Below are 16,215 nucleotides of genomic sequence, written 5' to 3'. Positions count from 1 at the left end.
GATCGTGTCCAGGCAGCTGTTGAATATCTCCAAGGATGGAGACTCCACAGCCTCTCTGGGCAATTTGTTCCAGCACTCAGTCACCCTCACAGGAAAGAAGTTTTTCCTCATGTTCAGGTGGAACTTCCTGTGTTTCAGTTTGTGCCTGTTGCCTCTCATCCTATTGCTGCAACTTGACTCACACCCAATAATTCACTCATTTTGTAGAAGATGCTTTGTCAGATTTTAGGATATTGAGAAAAAGATGCAGGCCAAGGGGGTAAGGGCAGAGGAGTTGACTGTTCTCTGATACTGTCCCTTCTGACTTGTCAAACTTCTGAGTGGAAAGCTAATAAAGAGCCCTTCCCTCTGTGCAAGGGCAATACTATAAAAAACAGAGCCAAGACAGCTTTTGGGATGCAGGAGGATCCGTAGGATTCAGTGGCTGCCTTTAATCCTCTTCCATGCCTTGAGAGGACAGTTCGCAGCAGTCCCTGCAGCACTGCTAGCTGGAGGTCCCAAGCAGGGAGCCTTGATTCGATGGCATCCAGGCCTCATCTCGCTCTCAGAATGAAAATAATTGAAGGAAGCAAAAAAATACAAGCTTCGTATTTCAGCTTAGACCACAGAAGCTTACGCCATTCCTTCTAGTTTAATGCAATTTCTGTTAGAGCATCACAGTACTCTAATCATGCTGGAAATGACCAAAAAAAAGAGAAAGGAGGGGCTGTTTTTCCCTGTGAAGCATTCCCGCCTCAGAACATATGTGATCTATGATTTTCCTCTAGGAAAAGGCATTCAAAACGTCGTAAATGTTACTAAGTTTGAGCTAGATTCAAATAGTGTCTGCCTAGAGCTGATAGGATGAAATGTAGCAGTAGTAGTAGCAGTGTACTTGAGGAGTATCGCTTTTAGTCTCTGTCCCATTGCTAAGGGCTGGAGATGTTTGTACTATATACCTCATTATTAGAGAAGTTGGAAGAAAATGTTTATCAGCCATCACAGTTGTAAGGAGAGTAAAACTTTCTGAGTGCACAGAGCCGGAGCCTTTCCTTGTCTGCGCAGGAAAGGGTGGCTGCTTTTGCTCGGTTTTGTTCCCAGGTGGACACACGTGTTCTGAAAGAGGTGGATTCAGAAGGGGAAGGTTGCTTCTTCTGGTTCTGGGGTTTGGTTTTACCTTTTGAAGGGCTAGCAGATAAAAATGTCACTCATTTCAGAACAGAAACAAAAAAAAAAAATGCAACTGTGGCAGCTATATCCAAGCTCGAACATGTTGCTGGTGTGACCTCCACACACACGCAGATAAGATCCCAGACAGGAAGAGCTTTCAGTGAAAAAGCCCCCATGGTTCCTCTGAGTCCTCCATGGTCAGTTCAACTTTTTTTAAATAGAACTCCCAAATAACATTTGAAAACTTGAGGCTAGGTTTGAAGTAAGAGGAAGATGATCTAGGGCATTCATTGGTTCAGTTTTACAGTATATATGAAACTGCTTAAAAGCTCCTCTGCAGATAAGGAATGTAGGTTAAGTTTCTAATTATGTGACATGTAATCAAGCGTGACATTCCTGCTTACCCCTTAGATCACAGGATGCTTTATTTCCCTAAACAGAATAAGGTGGGAAACATTCAGGTGTTAAATAGTACCTAAAGCCTGCAGAAGTTATTCATTATAGTATCCCTCTGACTTTACTCATCTATACTAATTTCTATTACAGGAGAACCTTTGACAAAACAACCGGAGTGTGAAAAATGCCCGTGCTTTAGGCTCCACATTTTATTTTTAACTCAGAGTGTTTCCTCGTTCTCTATCAATCATGACAACTGTTAATGCAAGAAAGTGGGAACCCGTTCTTAGCATCTTAGCAAAGAGAACTGTTTAATACTGGGAGCTTTGTTCTCCGTGTTAAATGCCTATTGAGTTCTTTGGCCTGGAGAAATATTGATTTTTCTCTCTCTTTCTTTACAGGCTCTGCTTTCTTTCCTGGTCGCTGTGCTGAGATCATTGCCAAAGGTCAGAGCATTGGGAAACTTGGAGTCCTACACCCTGATGTTATCACCAAATTTGAGCTCACCATGCCATGCTCTGCCCTAGAGATCAATATTGAGCCTTTTGTGTGAAGGCAGGACTTCTATCCTCCTGCAGAGGTCCACTTTCACATGCAGCACCCTCAGCTCTTTTGTCTTTCTCTGCAGGGAACATCCGCTTATGCTTTTATATTTTAATAAACTAGAAAAACAGAGTCTGTCTCCTTGGGTAAATGTGTTCCTTACACTGCAGTTAGCCTAGCTACTGCAATGTAAGAATATGGTATCTAGGACTGGACTGCTCCGTCAATGTTTTTAAAGGGGAGGAAAAAAGAAACAATTTGGGTAAAAGCCCAGTGTTTTACAAGAGAAATGCAAGGGCAGAGCACATGATTAGTTTTTAAAATCAGAAATGTTCCACAGACACAGCTTCATACTGTAACCGATTATGGCTGCATAACAGGAATCTCATTCTTTTCTTATTGCATGAAATAAGATAATTGATTAGAGCAAATGTTGAGTGAATGTGAGCAGAACTAAGGAGCTGAGCTTTTATTCTGTACGGTTGTCATGTGCTCATCGTTGGCTGGGGGAGGAAAATAAACTTGTTTCATGAAAACCAGAGCTATTTTGTAAGCAAGATGTGTGTAATATCTGCGTCCCTACTCCAGACATAACTGTTGATCCTTTATCATTCTAAATTCAAAGGGGGAGGGGATGAGGGAAATTAAATATTTTCATGGTTGAAGTAAGCCTAGTGGTTTTGAAGCTTCAAACCAAATTGAGGAAATGCATTTAAGAGCATATGCCAGTGGTCTTTTGCATGAGGCGCTGAAAAACAGCAAAGTATTTGTATGAGTGAGGCTGGGATGTTTGTCTGCAGAAGTTTGCGTGTTCCCCGCTACACTTGCATAGCCCTACCAATAGATTTCTTAACCCCAGCAGCACAGCAGCGGTTTACCTCTCTTCCAGTCTTGCTTGCTTGTGACAGTATGCTAGACTCTCTCACGGATCAGGATTTTCCTCTAGGTGGATTTTCCGCAACAGTTCTGCTAGCTAGAGCTTGGTCTGTTGTGCCTCTGCTAGCTTGGAAATGAGACCTTTCATCCAGACACAGCAATTCTTGATATCTCCATTCCGGTATAATGTAACTGAGTGGGTGGCCAGCTCAGTACTTTTAGGCTAGCTCCTTACTGGCTTTCTAATGAAGTTGGCTATTGCTCATTTGCAATATTATACCCATTTCTAATGTTGCATGCTAACACTAGTAAATATTTTACGTTATTCCAATACACTGGCTTATTTCTGTTGTGGGAGCCAGATCCTCTAGGGGCCCAGAAAGGGACAGTTCAAGGTTAGACAAGTGGGTGATGGTGGAAAAGGATGTTACTAGCTAAACAAGAAGAGATATACAATGGTGATGATAAGATCAGATCATAGTTTTAAGAGCTGCATGTCTGCACAGAGCCCTATCTCTGGACCCATGATGGCTTTTAAATGGTAGAGCTGTCATTAATCTTAACAGGTGGAAAGGCAGCGGGCAAGGCTTTTTGGTGCAAGCGTTAATCTGTTACGAAAAATGCACTAGCGTTACACAGCTGGAAACCCTACAGTTGACTGAGATGGAAGTGTAGATTTTAGTTATCTCTGCGTGACAGACATGAAATGAGAAGACAGATAGCGCTATACGTAGCACAACTGACTCAAGTGCACACAGAGAGTGAGAAAACTGCAACTCACATTTTAAAGCCTCCCAAGGGATTATCCAGCTTGTCGTTTGCAGGATATATCTCTCCATGATGCCTACACAACTGTAACCAAGCAAGCTCACAGTGTGGGAAGCAATCTGTAACACAGATGGTAAGTATTAAAAAACCCCGTGTATTAGTGTGTCATGCATGGGGATTAGGACGACAATAAGGCAGATTTGCATTTCAGCAGAGTACGGGCATATTTGCATGCACTAAATACATTTCTCTGCCCAAGATCTTCTGACTCTTTGGGTGTCCCAATTCTCCTGTGAATTTGTTGTCCTTTGAGTGCAAAGACCAGATTAGATTGGAACTACGGGCTTGAGCAGCAGTGGTACGTGTTGCAAGGCTTTTAGGATCAGGCATCCCCCTTTTCCATAGCATTTGCTTGTATGTCAGTACCTACGTACTTCACAAGCAGGCCATTAGCTCTGTCCCGAGAAAGTACCATTCCTTGCTTAAAGCGGGAGAGCAGCATCATTAGAAAGGTTAAAAAGTCTCTTTCAGAGCTGCTGACCCCTTTCACAGCCACATGCAAAGTCAGCAGCATCTGCAAGGCTGCTGTAGCCCTGAAATTCAAGCTGTGCTATGGTGTTGTGCTCAGGATTATCTGTGAATTGTGACAAGTGGGAAACTTCATACAATTCCAGCATATTTATTGCAGGACTTTGTCTTTCTTAGCCCAATAACAATTATCTGATATTTACAGTTTGCTCACAGTTGTAGTCGATAATCAAGGCATCTAACACAAAGCTTAGCACCAGAGAAAGCCACTGTGGTCTTTATTATTTTTCTTTTGACCTTTGGTTTAGCGATGTTCTCTCACACAAAGCAACTACTGTCTGCCAATGGTGGCGTCTTTTGAACATTGAGTATTTTTTAAAGAAGATTCAGGAGTCAGATTTTTCACTAGTGGTCCCAAATTATGCGTTATTTTTAGCCTAGTCCTGCTGATAGTGGACACTGTGTCCGTTATTCAGGAGCTGAACACAAGCACAGCAAGCTAGAGCAGTGGTGGAAGGAAGACTGAAGTTGTTATTAAAGTGCTGTCTGGGTGACTGCTGGAAATTGTTTTGTTTCAGCTGGATACAGGTGCACGACTTATGGCTTTATACTTGCTACTCTGGTCCTGATTCAAAAATACTTTCGGAAAAAAGGTGTCATATTGAAAGTAGAAAGATTGAGACCGCCTGACCTCCAGCTCCCCACCACGGTTTTAGCCTGCGCTTGCAAATCGCTCTATCGCGTGTGAATACGTAAAGGCAAACGCTTAGGACTGCCATCTCTGGCTTCGTAACATGCTTACTTACAACTTAAATCATTCTCAATTTGGCAGGTGAACACGGAATAGGCTGAGCAACGAGCTGAGCAATCAGGCATAATGCTGACGGCTGCCAGGAGGCTGCAGCCGGCACCTCAGCTTCACGTGACACCTCTGACCACCCGGCGACCTTGAAACCTACCCCAGCGAGGAGGAAGACGAGCCGGGTGACAGGGGGACGTCGCACCCCGGGGTCTGGCTCTGCAGCCAGGCACGGGCAGGGCTCTTCCTGCTCCCCAGCAGGCCAAGCACCACGTGTGATGCACCACAGAGTAAGCCGTGGACTTCGGTGGTAATAAACCAGGGTTATGGGGGGTTTTTTGGTTTTGTTTTTTTTTTTTTTTTTTGCAGGGGGGGTAAACGTGAGAGACCCACCCGCTGCTGAATCGCGCTTCCACCCTGTTCAGAGATGCGCCCACATTTCCTAATTTGCCCCGGCCCCAGGCAGCGGAAGGCTTCAAACCCAAATGTGAAACAGTGTTTTTCCGTTTTCCTTTCTCCCCCTGGATCAAATCACCTCTGTCTCGACTAGCAACGTGGAAACCTTGCTTGCAGTCCTGCACAGCAAGGCGGCAGGGCTAGGCCAGCGGTCTGCTGACAAAGCTGCTGCTGGAAAGCTAAAGCAGGCGAGCGCTGCGGCTCCGGTTTGCTTTCCGAGCCCGGCAGAGGGGGGCTGCGGCGGTACCTCGGGCGCTGCTCAGCCGCCAAGGGCCGTCCCGCCAGCGCGGCCCCCGTCCCAGCCCCATTTGTACGGTGTCCTCTCAGGTTTTCCCCTTCTTGCTCAGATCTTCCCACACCAGAACAATTCCCTGTCTTCATCTATATCAAACGTCACCAGTCTAAATCAGGGGAGTATTCAGCTGTTGCATTTGGGAAGCTTTCTGAACTGCAAGTCACTCCCATTATATCAATCATTTACAAGAGGAGACAAAATGAACAAAGAAACACAGCAAATCTGGAAAAAACATGTATATTTTAAAATCTGAACCAAGTGCAGTTTGCATGTACTGCATAAATCACATGCAGGGGAATACTATAAAAGATAAAAATATTTGTGCACATACCTCATAAATCCAAGCATTTCTATATAATTTACAAATTGCTCATAGCAGAAGGTAGCTGTGATTCGGAGCAGAAACTCTGCACGCGGGACTGCACGCCTGCCCCGCTCACGCTGCGCCTTCTTGAGCCTAACCCGCTCCGCTTCCTGCGCTACGTTTTGCCCGTTTTGGGGCCGTTCGCCGAGATATGGTACCTCCAGAGGGCTTCGGATCTTCCGCCTTCAGGCAGCTCTCTATCATACAGCACCCTGATGCGAAGGTGTTTTTAAGCTAAGCCTCATGGGCATTGCAGCGTTTTATGGCGTGCGGGAAGGAGGGGAGACCAAGCGCACCCGACTTACCGGGCTGCCGCTGGCTGCGGCGGGCAGAGGGCAGCGCGCACGTCCTGCTGTGAAGTTCATTCAACCCGCTGGCGTTCACGTGTACAGACAGGCCTGTCCACACACCCTAATTTAAAACAGTTTAAGCACGGCCTGTGCAAATCTAGCATTTCTGCTTGCATTTCTTATGGAGATTGTTTAAAAAAAACTTGTTCAAAAAAAAAAAAAAAATCAGACTGCTCTCACAGGTGCATGACTACAGTGATTCAGATAAAACTTTCAGCTCAGTTTTTGGAACTTGATTTTATTTAATATAAATAGTCAACTGGTAGAAATGCACCTCCTTTATATTCTTGAAGTTAATTTTTTTTGTAGCCCAAGAACACAAACGTTTGTGCTTAAAATGCTGATTTTACTACCCGTTCTGTCAGAAAAAGGCACGCAGGCCATGCTTAAAGCTCTGCAGTCAGAATCTGAAAATGTTGCTTTTTTTTTTCCCCTAGCCAAGCAGACCACAGTCATCGCTGTATTTGTCAACAGCTCATCGGTCCAGTTGCAGATCTAGTTTTAAAATAAGCAGCCTCAAAGTTATAGCAGCGACGCTCCTATGACCATTCCTGCACTACTGCTCTACACGTTTATACACGGTATTGCAAGACACATGGAAGACCAATTGTAACGCTGTGTAGCACCAGAAAATTATGGCGTTTTATCCTCCCCAGACGTTATAGTCACCTGAACCGACGTTACAGCATTTGGCACGCGGCGGCTTACGAAGACTAAGCGTCAGAGGAGCCCTGCGCCTGGGGGAGGCTTGGCCCCATTCCTCTCGGTGGGAAGCTAAATCAGAGCTCAACAATCCTCCGCGCTGTGCCAACAACTCTGTTAAATTGTACACGCGTAAAGGATCTGCTAGTGGAGGTTTTCTTATCAATATTCTAGATAAATTTGTTACAAATCGCTCAAATGTTTTGGGTGGCCTTTTTCTTTCTTTCCTTAATTTTTTAGGAGTTGCAATGGGTAAAACCGTACACGCCGGCATCACCAAGGCTGGCTGTGCCGTCAGAAGACAACATGACAAGACACGTACAGTAATCATCAGGTCTTTGCCGGGCGCCGGGCGCCGTGCCGACCTCCCCAGCGCAGCCGTCCCCGGCCGCGACCTCGCCGGCAGCGAGCTCGGCTCCGTACCCTGCGCTTCTCACGCCACGTCACGTCACGTCACGTCGTCCGGGCCACAGGCCTCTAATTAAGGGACACAGCGGAGTCCGTGATTTCTAACCCTGGGTTGTTTGTGTAGAGCCATCCCCACGAATCTTCACAATTAGGTATTTTAGGCCAGTGCAGAAAGGCACAAGACGCTTCTCAGTCCAGTTACCAGCTTGGAACAACTTATTGCATCTCCGAAATGGTGGTGCCATAAATTATTCTTTAAGGAATTGGGCTCAAATCAATCCTAGTAACTGATGCAATAGTGGCACAATCACTGTAGCACTGAAGCCAACTGAAGAGTAGGTTATAAATTTATACGGCACCTCAACTTCCAGTCGTCTTCTGGCTTCTAGATCACCAATGGGAAACTTGTATCGATAGCACAGCATGCCGAGGACCGCGCTCTTCATGAGCTGGCGCGTCAGCAGAATAATACAGATCCCCACGAAGAACCGGGCTAGCACAACCAGGAGTATCGTACCGGTGATCAGAGGAAACCCCAGCTGAAATTTTTCACTGGAGTAAACTGGTGCTGCATACTGGTTATTCCACCAAAACCCCACAGTTGCTCCGGCTCCTGCTCCCAAGATAGTGGTGGTGTCTCCCCTGGTAGGGCTGTAGTATTCTAGTTTGGGGTACTTGTAACACAGGACAAGAGGCACGACTATGGACAGCAGTGGACAGAAGGGACTCGTTAACAGCAGGTGATCGATGAAGTCCCACACGGGATACAAAAGCACCAGCAACACAGCCGAAATCAGTGCTCCGCCGATCACGTCCTGGAAAGAGAGCATTTTTGAACATTTTCTTAAACCTTTGTCAAATGGAAATTCTCACATGATTATAAAGAACTGATATCTGCATTCATAAGAGCACAACACCATAGGCGCTCTCTGAATTCAGCATCCATCCATGTTTTCGAGCCCACAGAGCAAGACCAAGCCCCTGTATACTTAACAGTGGACACCTAAAGTTATGCTAAACAAAGATAATGGGTAAACCTAATCTTGGCCTTGTTCATGTGAATATGTCTACTGACTCATATATTTTCCCCGCAAAAACCAACAGCACAAGTAAGACTCTTCCCCTCACCTGCTTTCATGTCTTAAGGACACTGTCCACGTGTTACTGCAACAGAAAAGACCTTTGCACAACTTCACATCGTAGACAGTTTTAAGGTAAGATACCTTAATTCAAACCCATCCCCTCCTACCAGTAGGATTATCACTTGCTTCATTTGCTTAAACAGGAGGATGCTCTTTTGTCAAAGGAAAAATGCCAATCCCGGAACGCAACCTCTAGGGAAAGCAAGCGCAGAGCTGCAAGACGTGGTGCGCACGTGATGGATCCGACCTACCGTGGCAAGAGGGAGCACCTCTAGGCAAGAATAAATCAATAAGAAATTTGTTGCCCAAGCCTCTGAAATCCGGCTTGTAGTTAAGTGCCTGAAGCAAGGGCATAGTTAAAATCTAATTTATTAACAGAGGCGAATAAGCTGTTTTGAGAACTTGATTGTTGTCAACAACAATCCTGGGAAAGGAGACAAACGTGAACCTGCAACAAAAGCTTTCTGTATGTCATTGACAGCAGTCAGATAAAAAGCTGTGTAAGAAGTTTCGCTGTGCTCCTCTCTAGATATCGCTCAGGACCAGCAGAATTTGTATTCTTACCATAAAATTGACTGCAAAAGCTATAATCGCATTCAGAAATGTCCTTGTGAAAAAGATACAATCTTGAGAAAAAGTCGTGACAGTTGACTATTCCTATGCTTGGTCACAGGCTAAAACAAATGATTTATGAGACCTTCATTTATAGTTATGCAGGAAAGGAGGGGACTTTTCTTCACAGCAGAAATATTTCATGACTTTCTTGTAAATGCATTACTCAAATAAGGTTGAACTTTAGATGTTTACAACTTTCAGGCAACAGATTCACAGCGCGTTTAATTTTAAGCTCCTCAAAGAGCCATTTTGCATGTTCCTAATACAAATTTCCACTTAGGTTTATTTCCTTCCCCTTGGCATTAGGATAGTCATGCAATACCTGACTACAGGTACTTACAGACGCGTAAAACGTAAATACCGTTAGCTGTCCCAGTTTCACAACACCAAAATAATTCACCTTTTGAGACCAGTTAATCACATGAGCGCTCCACACCCAAAGGCACATCTCGGCTTAAGTAACCGCATCAGGACACAGCAGCGCCAGCGTTCGCTCTCAGCACTGACGCTCCGAAATCCCACCCGCGCTGCGTACCTCCGTCCCCCGCTCCACTATCTGTCCACCTTACACTGAAAGAAAAAATCCTGACACCTCAACACCGCCTCCACGTGTGATTAAGGAGTGAAACTGAAAAGCTGTTCATGTGTGTTTCTCTTCCAACTAAAAGCATTTAATCCAACATTAACGTCCCTCAAACCAAATGTTTTGGTTAGATTTACCAAGCTGACTCCAAATGCTGCCTTTCAAGTTGTTTCAGCGTTTTTACGACTTCCTAAACTCTCTCCCCCGTGGTGCATCAGGAGAGATCAGGCAAAAGGAAACCTGCACTGTGTTACGTGATGCTTAGTCCTCCAGAAAGACGACAGTCCCCAGAAGGGAGCCGGGGCCTGAAGCACGGTTTCCACAAGGCAACAGGGCTGGCTTTTGCAAACTGGTTCAGAAAGGACTGGACTGGTTCAACGTTACGAATTATTTCCAAATTAGATTAGCTAAATGATTGGTTTTATCTTGTCTTTCCTCCTGCAAATGCTTGAATGCAAATTTGAAAATGCATACTGATATGCACCAGCAGAGGCTCGATTTTCCTAAAACCCTGCAAAAGGTGGTGAGCTAAAGACTGATATTTTAAGAAGGTATTTAGCAAATGTACAATTAAGTGATTTTTCCCCCCTGTCTATTAAACTTTCTAAGCAGAATATCAGAAGAGGAAAGACTGCTTGATTTTTGTGAGGAAAAACCACTTTTCTAGAATCTTTGTACTGTACATTTAGAAGAGGGACCTTAATTTTTTTCCTGTCCTGGAGACACTTTCAATATTCCCAGGAAGCACATTCTTTGCCTATTTGTCTGTGTAAACAGATTAGCATCCCAGCAAACCCACAATTATATAGGAATTTTTAAATTAGGGAAGGAATGGCTTTTGCTCAAGGTGCAATGCTACCTGGCAAAGTTTAAAACCTCCCACTTCCGAGTTTGGACGCTCCAGGTCGCTCGACACTCCCAACTGCTGTGTCAGCCCTAGACATGGCTTTTGCCCTATTGCAAAGCCCATGCCCATCTGCTGCTGTGCTGGGCCTGCACTCATTCCCAGCCTGCCCCAACCCCATGCAGCCCTCACCGACCCTGGCAAGCAAAAAAAAAAAAAAAAAAAAAAAAAAAAAAGAGGCCTTACTTCTCTATATTTTAACTGGAAAGGAGGAATTTTGCTTTGCTATCTAAAGAATGAACCAGTATTGGGTTTCTAATGCTGCAAGATTAAGTTATTTTCCTGTACTACAGGAAAGTATGTAAATAAAAACAATTGACATAAATATCCAGTTGCACACGGTACATTAGACACAGTATTTGAGCAACTTAAAATACCGCTGAACTATGCTTGTGCACAGGGCAGTAGCAGTGGTTCAGCAAATGCTACTTCGGGGACTTTTCCTGGGAAAACTGGGCACGTCCTCGCGGGGTCCAAAGCTGGCAGCAGCGCTCTCGGTGCATTTCTGGTGCTGAACTTCTTGAACAAGATTCTACCGCAGATTTTTAGAGGACTGCATAACCAGGAGGTTTGGCTTTTTGAAGGCAAAACCATTTGATACTCTTCCCATTACAATTAAACTCATGGTGAAGGTTGGAATCACAAACGCCGATAAAAGACTCCTAGAGCATGAAATGGCATCCCAAGTATGGTGGCATTCAAAGATATTCCCTGCTAGTTCCAACCAAAGCAATAAGAAGACTTTTCCTGCTCTGCCTTGTATGCAGCCACTTAATGCCTGAATTCCCTTCATGGTTTCACTTAGCAATAGGGTTATGCTATACCGGCTCTTCTAAACAGAAGCACATTGTTGGCTTTCTACTCTCAAGAGACACCGTTTCATCCTATGAGGACTGTACTGCTATAGAGCGTAAAATGATGCCAGTATCCTGTTTCTTTATCAGCTTTATAATATTTAAGGCAATTTCAGGATTAATGGTGTTGTTAAAAAAAAAAAAAAAAAGAGAGAGAGAGCCCAGAAACGAGCAGGGTGCCCGCTTTAGGGTAGTGTAATTCGCAACAAAAGCATCAAGATTGAATCTATATTTCTCAGAAGAAACTATTTACTTTCTTTACCAAAACAACTCCTGGCGTTTTTTTTTCATCATAAAAAGACAAAAACAAAAACAACCAAAACCCCCCACCTTTTGACTTCTCCTTCTATCCTACCCCCAGTGCTGGCCAGCACAGGACATTATTGCTTTTAAACCGGGGCTGCACAAATGGAAAACTGCCGTATTAGTCGGCTTGTCACAAGATTAAATGTGGCTCTTAAGTGGCCGTCTGCTCCCCTAAGCTGCCGTCGCTCGCTGGAGCCGGGGCAGCGTGCATCGCAGCCAGGGGAAAACCCGGCGCTCCTGCGACAGCTAATGCAAAATCCATTAGTTTGGTGCATTAAGGAATTCCTATCGCGAGCCCTGAAGGGTTAGAGGGAGGATGAAAGCCTCCCCGCCTCCCCCTTGCTTTGAGGATCACCCTCAGCTGATTAAGCCCTTCTGAACATGACCTACGTGGTTCTTCTCGTATCTTTCTGGGATACTGTGTCCTCACGTGAACACCGTCACTCATCCTTTCAAATATGAGATGACTCAGACATGCTCCAGCGACGGTTAGAGAGGAAAACTTGTTCATCTCACTGAGACGGGGGTCAAAAATTAGGCCGAAGTTTTAAGCCACACAGTAAAAGGATATTCATCAAAATATGAAAGTCCAGAAAAAAAAAGGCAAGCGTCCCAGTCCAAGGGTCTCCAGCTGCTCTTTGTTCCTTAAGAACAGTCTCTCTGCAATTACCGATTCTCTGCGTCAAAACTCGACTCCACGTTTTTACGTTGCCCTTTCCTGACAACTCCAAATCCGCCCATTGCAAGCTCTTCGGGCCCCATAATTTGGGCTCTAACAGGCAAGGGAAGGCCTTGCCTCCTGTCCACTTCTCCACTAACGGGGAACAGTCTCGTGCTCAGGGCGTGTAGGAAAGCTGCTGTCATTAGATTATCTGTTTAATGCCAGATGAACGGCGCAACCTTCTCGCTCCCACCCCTCCTTTCTGAGGCCGCTCCGGACGCGAGGGCAACGCGAGCAACGCTGAGCTGCAGACTGCACCATTTGTTCGCCGCTCCCTTAAATTGGAAACATTCACTAAGTCACCGGATACGTTGCACTTGCTCATTTGCTTTAATAAAAATATTACGGTCACTTAATACGTAATTATATCCCTTCCGTATTCGTTTTCTGTTGAGAACCTACTTAAAAGTCAATTTGGCAAAACACTGGGGAGAAGGACACGGTGGCCCAGCACCACCGTTTCGGCCGGCGGCTCGGCTGGTTCGGGCCCGCCTCTGCAGACCAGGAGCCACCGGGGCAAGCCGGGCAAGGAACTTGCAAGGAATCCTTAATTGCACGGGGAAAGTCGATGCCCAGGACGGCGTGACAGTAGCGAAGCAGCAACCACGCCAAACGCTTCTGCCCGCTCCCTTCGCCAGTGGGACGCTCGCGAGACAAAGGCCCGAGCGAAGCATGTTTGGCCTATTGACAGGCAGGATTTCTCACAGTTAAACTGAGGAGCTATTTTATTTTAAAGCCTTTTTTATGGTGTCAAAGGCACAAAGGACTTCTTATTCTTTACCCTAAAATCCATCTAAATTTAGAGGCATCTTTCATTATCGTGGAACAGCAAGGGAAATATGCTAAGAATTTTTACTGATTGACTTAAGGTCACTAGTTAAGAAAGGATGTCTCCAGCTTGGATTTAAGATATTGTTTTGATCCACTAGGGCTGGAAGGAAAGGTCAGGCCATATTTTATAGATAACCTTAATCTCATAAGGGCTCTCTTTTTGATTTCATCAAGTCTCCTTATTAGAGCAAATATGATTATTACTTAGTAAAAGATGTAATATTTCTTCCTATGCAACCAATATACAATGTGTACTAAACAAATACGTGGAGCCAGCTAGAAGCTTGCGTTCGCACTTCGGGACCTGGCTCACCCCTCCGATAACTACGTGCAATAGATCAATAACATTTCCTCTCGTCAGGAAGCTGCTTCGTAATCAAGGTTATGTTGAAATCCGCTCCTAAAGCAGGACAGACTTCATTTCCTCTAAACAACCATGGCCTACAAGTTTATCATACAAAAAGTCACAGATATTTTATGAATATTTTTGGATAAAGCAGTTGCGCATCTCAGTCCTTCGAGTTTCCTACCAGTCTAAAGTTTCTTGAAGCTTGTCATAATCATTTCTAAAACTCTCACGTCCCTGCACGGCGATATGAAACGTGCTACTCCTCAGTCCCCAGAAGACAGCTTAGTTGTCAAGTTCTACCACCACGGCTGGTGGCCAGCATGACTCACGGAGCTGCTGCGCCTCCCTGGCGCTCCCAGGCAGACCCAGCCCGTCGGGTTTGCTGCTGACAGCAGTGATACTATTGCCCAAAGAGCTTAGCTAAACAGCAGTGGAGAGTTGCACAAGTGCACTCCTTACAATTAAGATTTCAAAACACAGGACTACGATTCACATGCCACACCAACCTCACCCGGCTTTTAAACCCCCACACGCTGGCCTGGCGGGTTCCTTAACCGCGCACGTAACTCCCTTGCAGATGCAAATAGCAGCAGCCTAGGGGTTTCCTCCCAACCGCCTCTGAACGCACAGCCTAAAACTGAGTGGCGTTACTTAAATATCGCTGCAGTCCCGTGGCGGAGGCGAGACACACACACCACTCTCCTTACCAGGACGGTGTGCATCCCCGTGTAGAGCCTGCTGAGGCACACCAGCGTGGAAAACACAAACGCCCCCGTCAGCCCCACTTCGAACGGGTACTGCGAAAAGAAAAAAAAAACACGCAGGTTAGCTCGTTATCTACTTTAACGTCAGTACGTATCTGAAATAAAGCACCCGAACAGCCGGCCTGAGTACCGATCTAGCATCAGCCAGTCTGCCGCCCTGCGAAGGGTCCCCTGCGGCCTGGGGACGGTCAGCCCGCTCTGCAGGGTCCAACCTGAGCACGAGAAGCCTGGGCAACGCGTGGCGTTTGCAGAGCTGTTCCCCCCGACATCCGTCTGCAAAATCCAGGACACCGGGCACTAAAGGCCAGCGAAGACCTTAAAGAAGGGGGAAAGGCACTGCACGTTGTATGAGCCACCACCAAGGTTTAACTGCTGCCTCCGATCACCCAGGAGGGAAACGCGATACCGAGTCTGACCTGATCAATAGTTCTCGAGCCGCAGGATGGGTCGGGGTGGGGGGGAGGGAAGGGAAATCAATGTCTAGGCTGAAGCAACGATCCAGTTATTACAGCAAGTAGGACCACTCTTTCCTATGACATTTAAGGATTAATAATCTTCTTGCAAAGCTGTTTGCACGATTCCCTCTCCGAGTTGCCCGCTAACATGGAAGTACATGTTGAAAAAACATCACCATTTAAAAAAGGGGAAAAAAAAAATCACATTTGGTAAAGAATAAGCTTAACACATCAGCCACTCATTCAAACCCTGTCTTAGGGCTCCACTGAAGATGAGTTTGGTGGACTCATTTTAGTCCGTAAGGGAAACGTTTTCTGAAAAATAAAACAAAACCAAATATAGATAAATGCAATAAATTCACCCAGTTTGACACACAGACTCCATCAACCCCCGAGTGTCTCCTGACTGAATGGATGACCACAGTCGCTGTAGGTCAGGGCAGAAATTCTTCTGCAGATCTCTTAAGCACAACAACTCACTCATGACTCTTTCCCTCTGGCATATTCTAGCCCCTGACATAGATAGCTCAGCTCCTGTCTACAGATGTCATTCCCAATTCATAAAACGCTATTTTTTCCTCACTTCTCTAAGCCTTCAGAGTATTTACATCTGCTTTATCCCCTCTCCAGCAGGCAGGCTGGGAGCTGGTCCAGGTCAGTAATTGATTACTAGGGCAGCTTTGGAAGACGGCAGCATAATGCACTGGTGGATTTTTCCTTCTTAATAGAAGCAATTAAATCATTTAATTGTTTTACAGTGGTTTTATTGTTTCACGGCAGTTTCCAACGAGTGTGAGACTGCCTGTGAAGAGCTACACGTCCCACTGCTAGCTATCGACTGAGAAGAGGGAGAAAGTACCGCTAGGCAGGTCCTGCGGGCAGCTCTGTCAAGGCACTGCCACCTTCTGAACAGCGCACGGCTAGAAAGACAGCACAGCCTTTAGGAGAGGCCAGAGAATGGATTTTACTTCAGATCTGAAGTTCAGAGACCTCAGTTTCTAGGTTCTCACTTCTTACAGCCAGAATTATGTAAAACCACCATATCCTCTTCCAAAGG

General features: G+C 45.5%; 2 protein-coding genes and 1 long non-coding RNA gene across 4 annotated transcripts in view; 2 read left to right on the top strand and 1 right to left on the bottom strand.

The window, feature by feature from the left end:
* Positions 1-2,220, top strand: part of FARSB (phenylalanyl-tRNA synthetase subunit beta) — a 38,913-nt gene extending 36,693 nt beyond the window's left edge. The window contains exon 17 of the mRNA XM_068955118.1: positions 1,947-2,220. Within this exon, the coding sequence (XP_068811219.1) occupies positions 1,947-2,098 (152 nt within the window). The 3' untranslated portion in view covers positions 2,099-2,220. The remainder of the gene's footprint in view (positions 1-1,946) is intronic.
* Positions 2,221-3,705: 1,485 nt separating this feature from the next.
* Positions 3,706-7,101, top strand: LOC138068225 (uncharacterized). Its single transcript, XR_011142939.1, has 3 exons — positions 3,706-3,865; positions 5,093-5,349; positions 6,962-7,101. It is a non-coding gene; the product is annotated as an uncharacterized lncRNA (long non-coding RNA).
* Positions 6,033-16,215, bottom strand: part of SGPP2 (sphingosine-1-phosphate phosphatase 2) — a 36,210-nt gene continuing 26,027 nt past the window's right edge. For both annotated transcript variants that reach the window (XM_068955122.1, XM_068955123.1), the window contains exons 4-5: positions 14,647-14,736; positions 6,033-8,449 (exon numbers count right to left, since the gene is read on the bottom strand). In XM_068955122.1, coding sequence (XP_068811223.1) covers positions 7,904-8,449; positions 14,647-14,736 — 636 coding nt within the window. In that variant the 3' untranslated portion in view covers positions 6,033-7,903. The remainder of the gene's footprint in view (positions 8,450-14,646; positions 14,737-16,215) is intronic.

The sequence above is a fragment of the Struthio camelus genome, chromosome 9 (genome assembly GCF_040807025.1).
Source record: "Struthio camelus isolate bStrCam1 chromosome 9, bStrCam1.hap1, whole genome shotgun sequence".
Lineage (NCBI taxonomy): Eukaryota > Metazoa > Chordata > Aves > Struthioniformes > Struthionidae > Struthio > Struthio camelus.
This window is presented reverse-complemented; position numbering and strand designations above follow the sequence as displayed.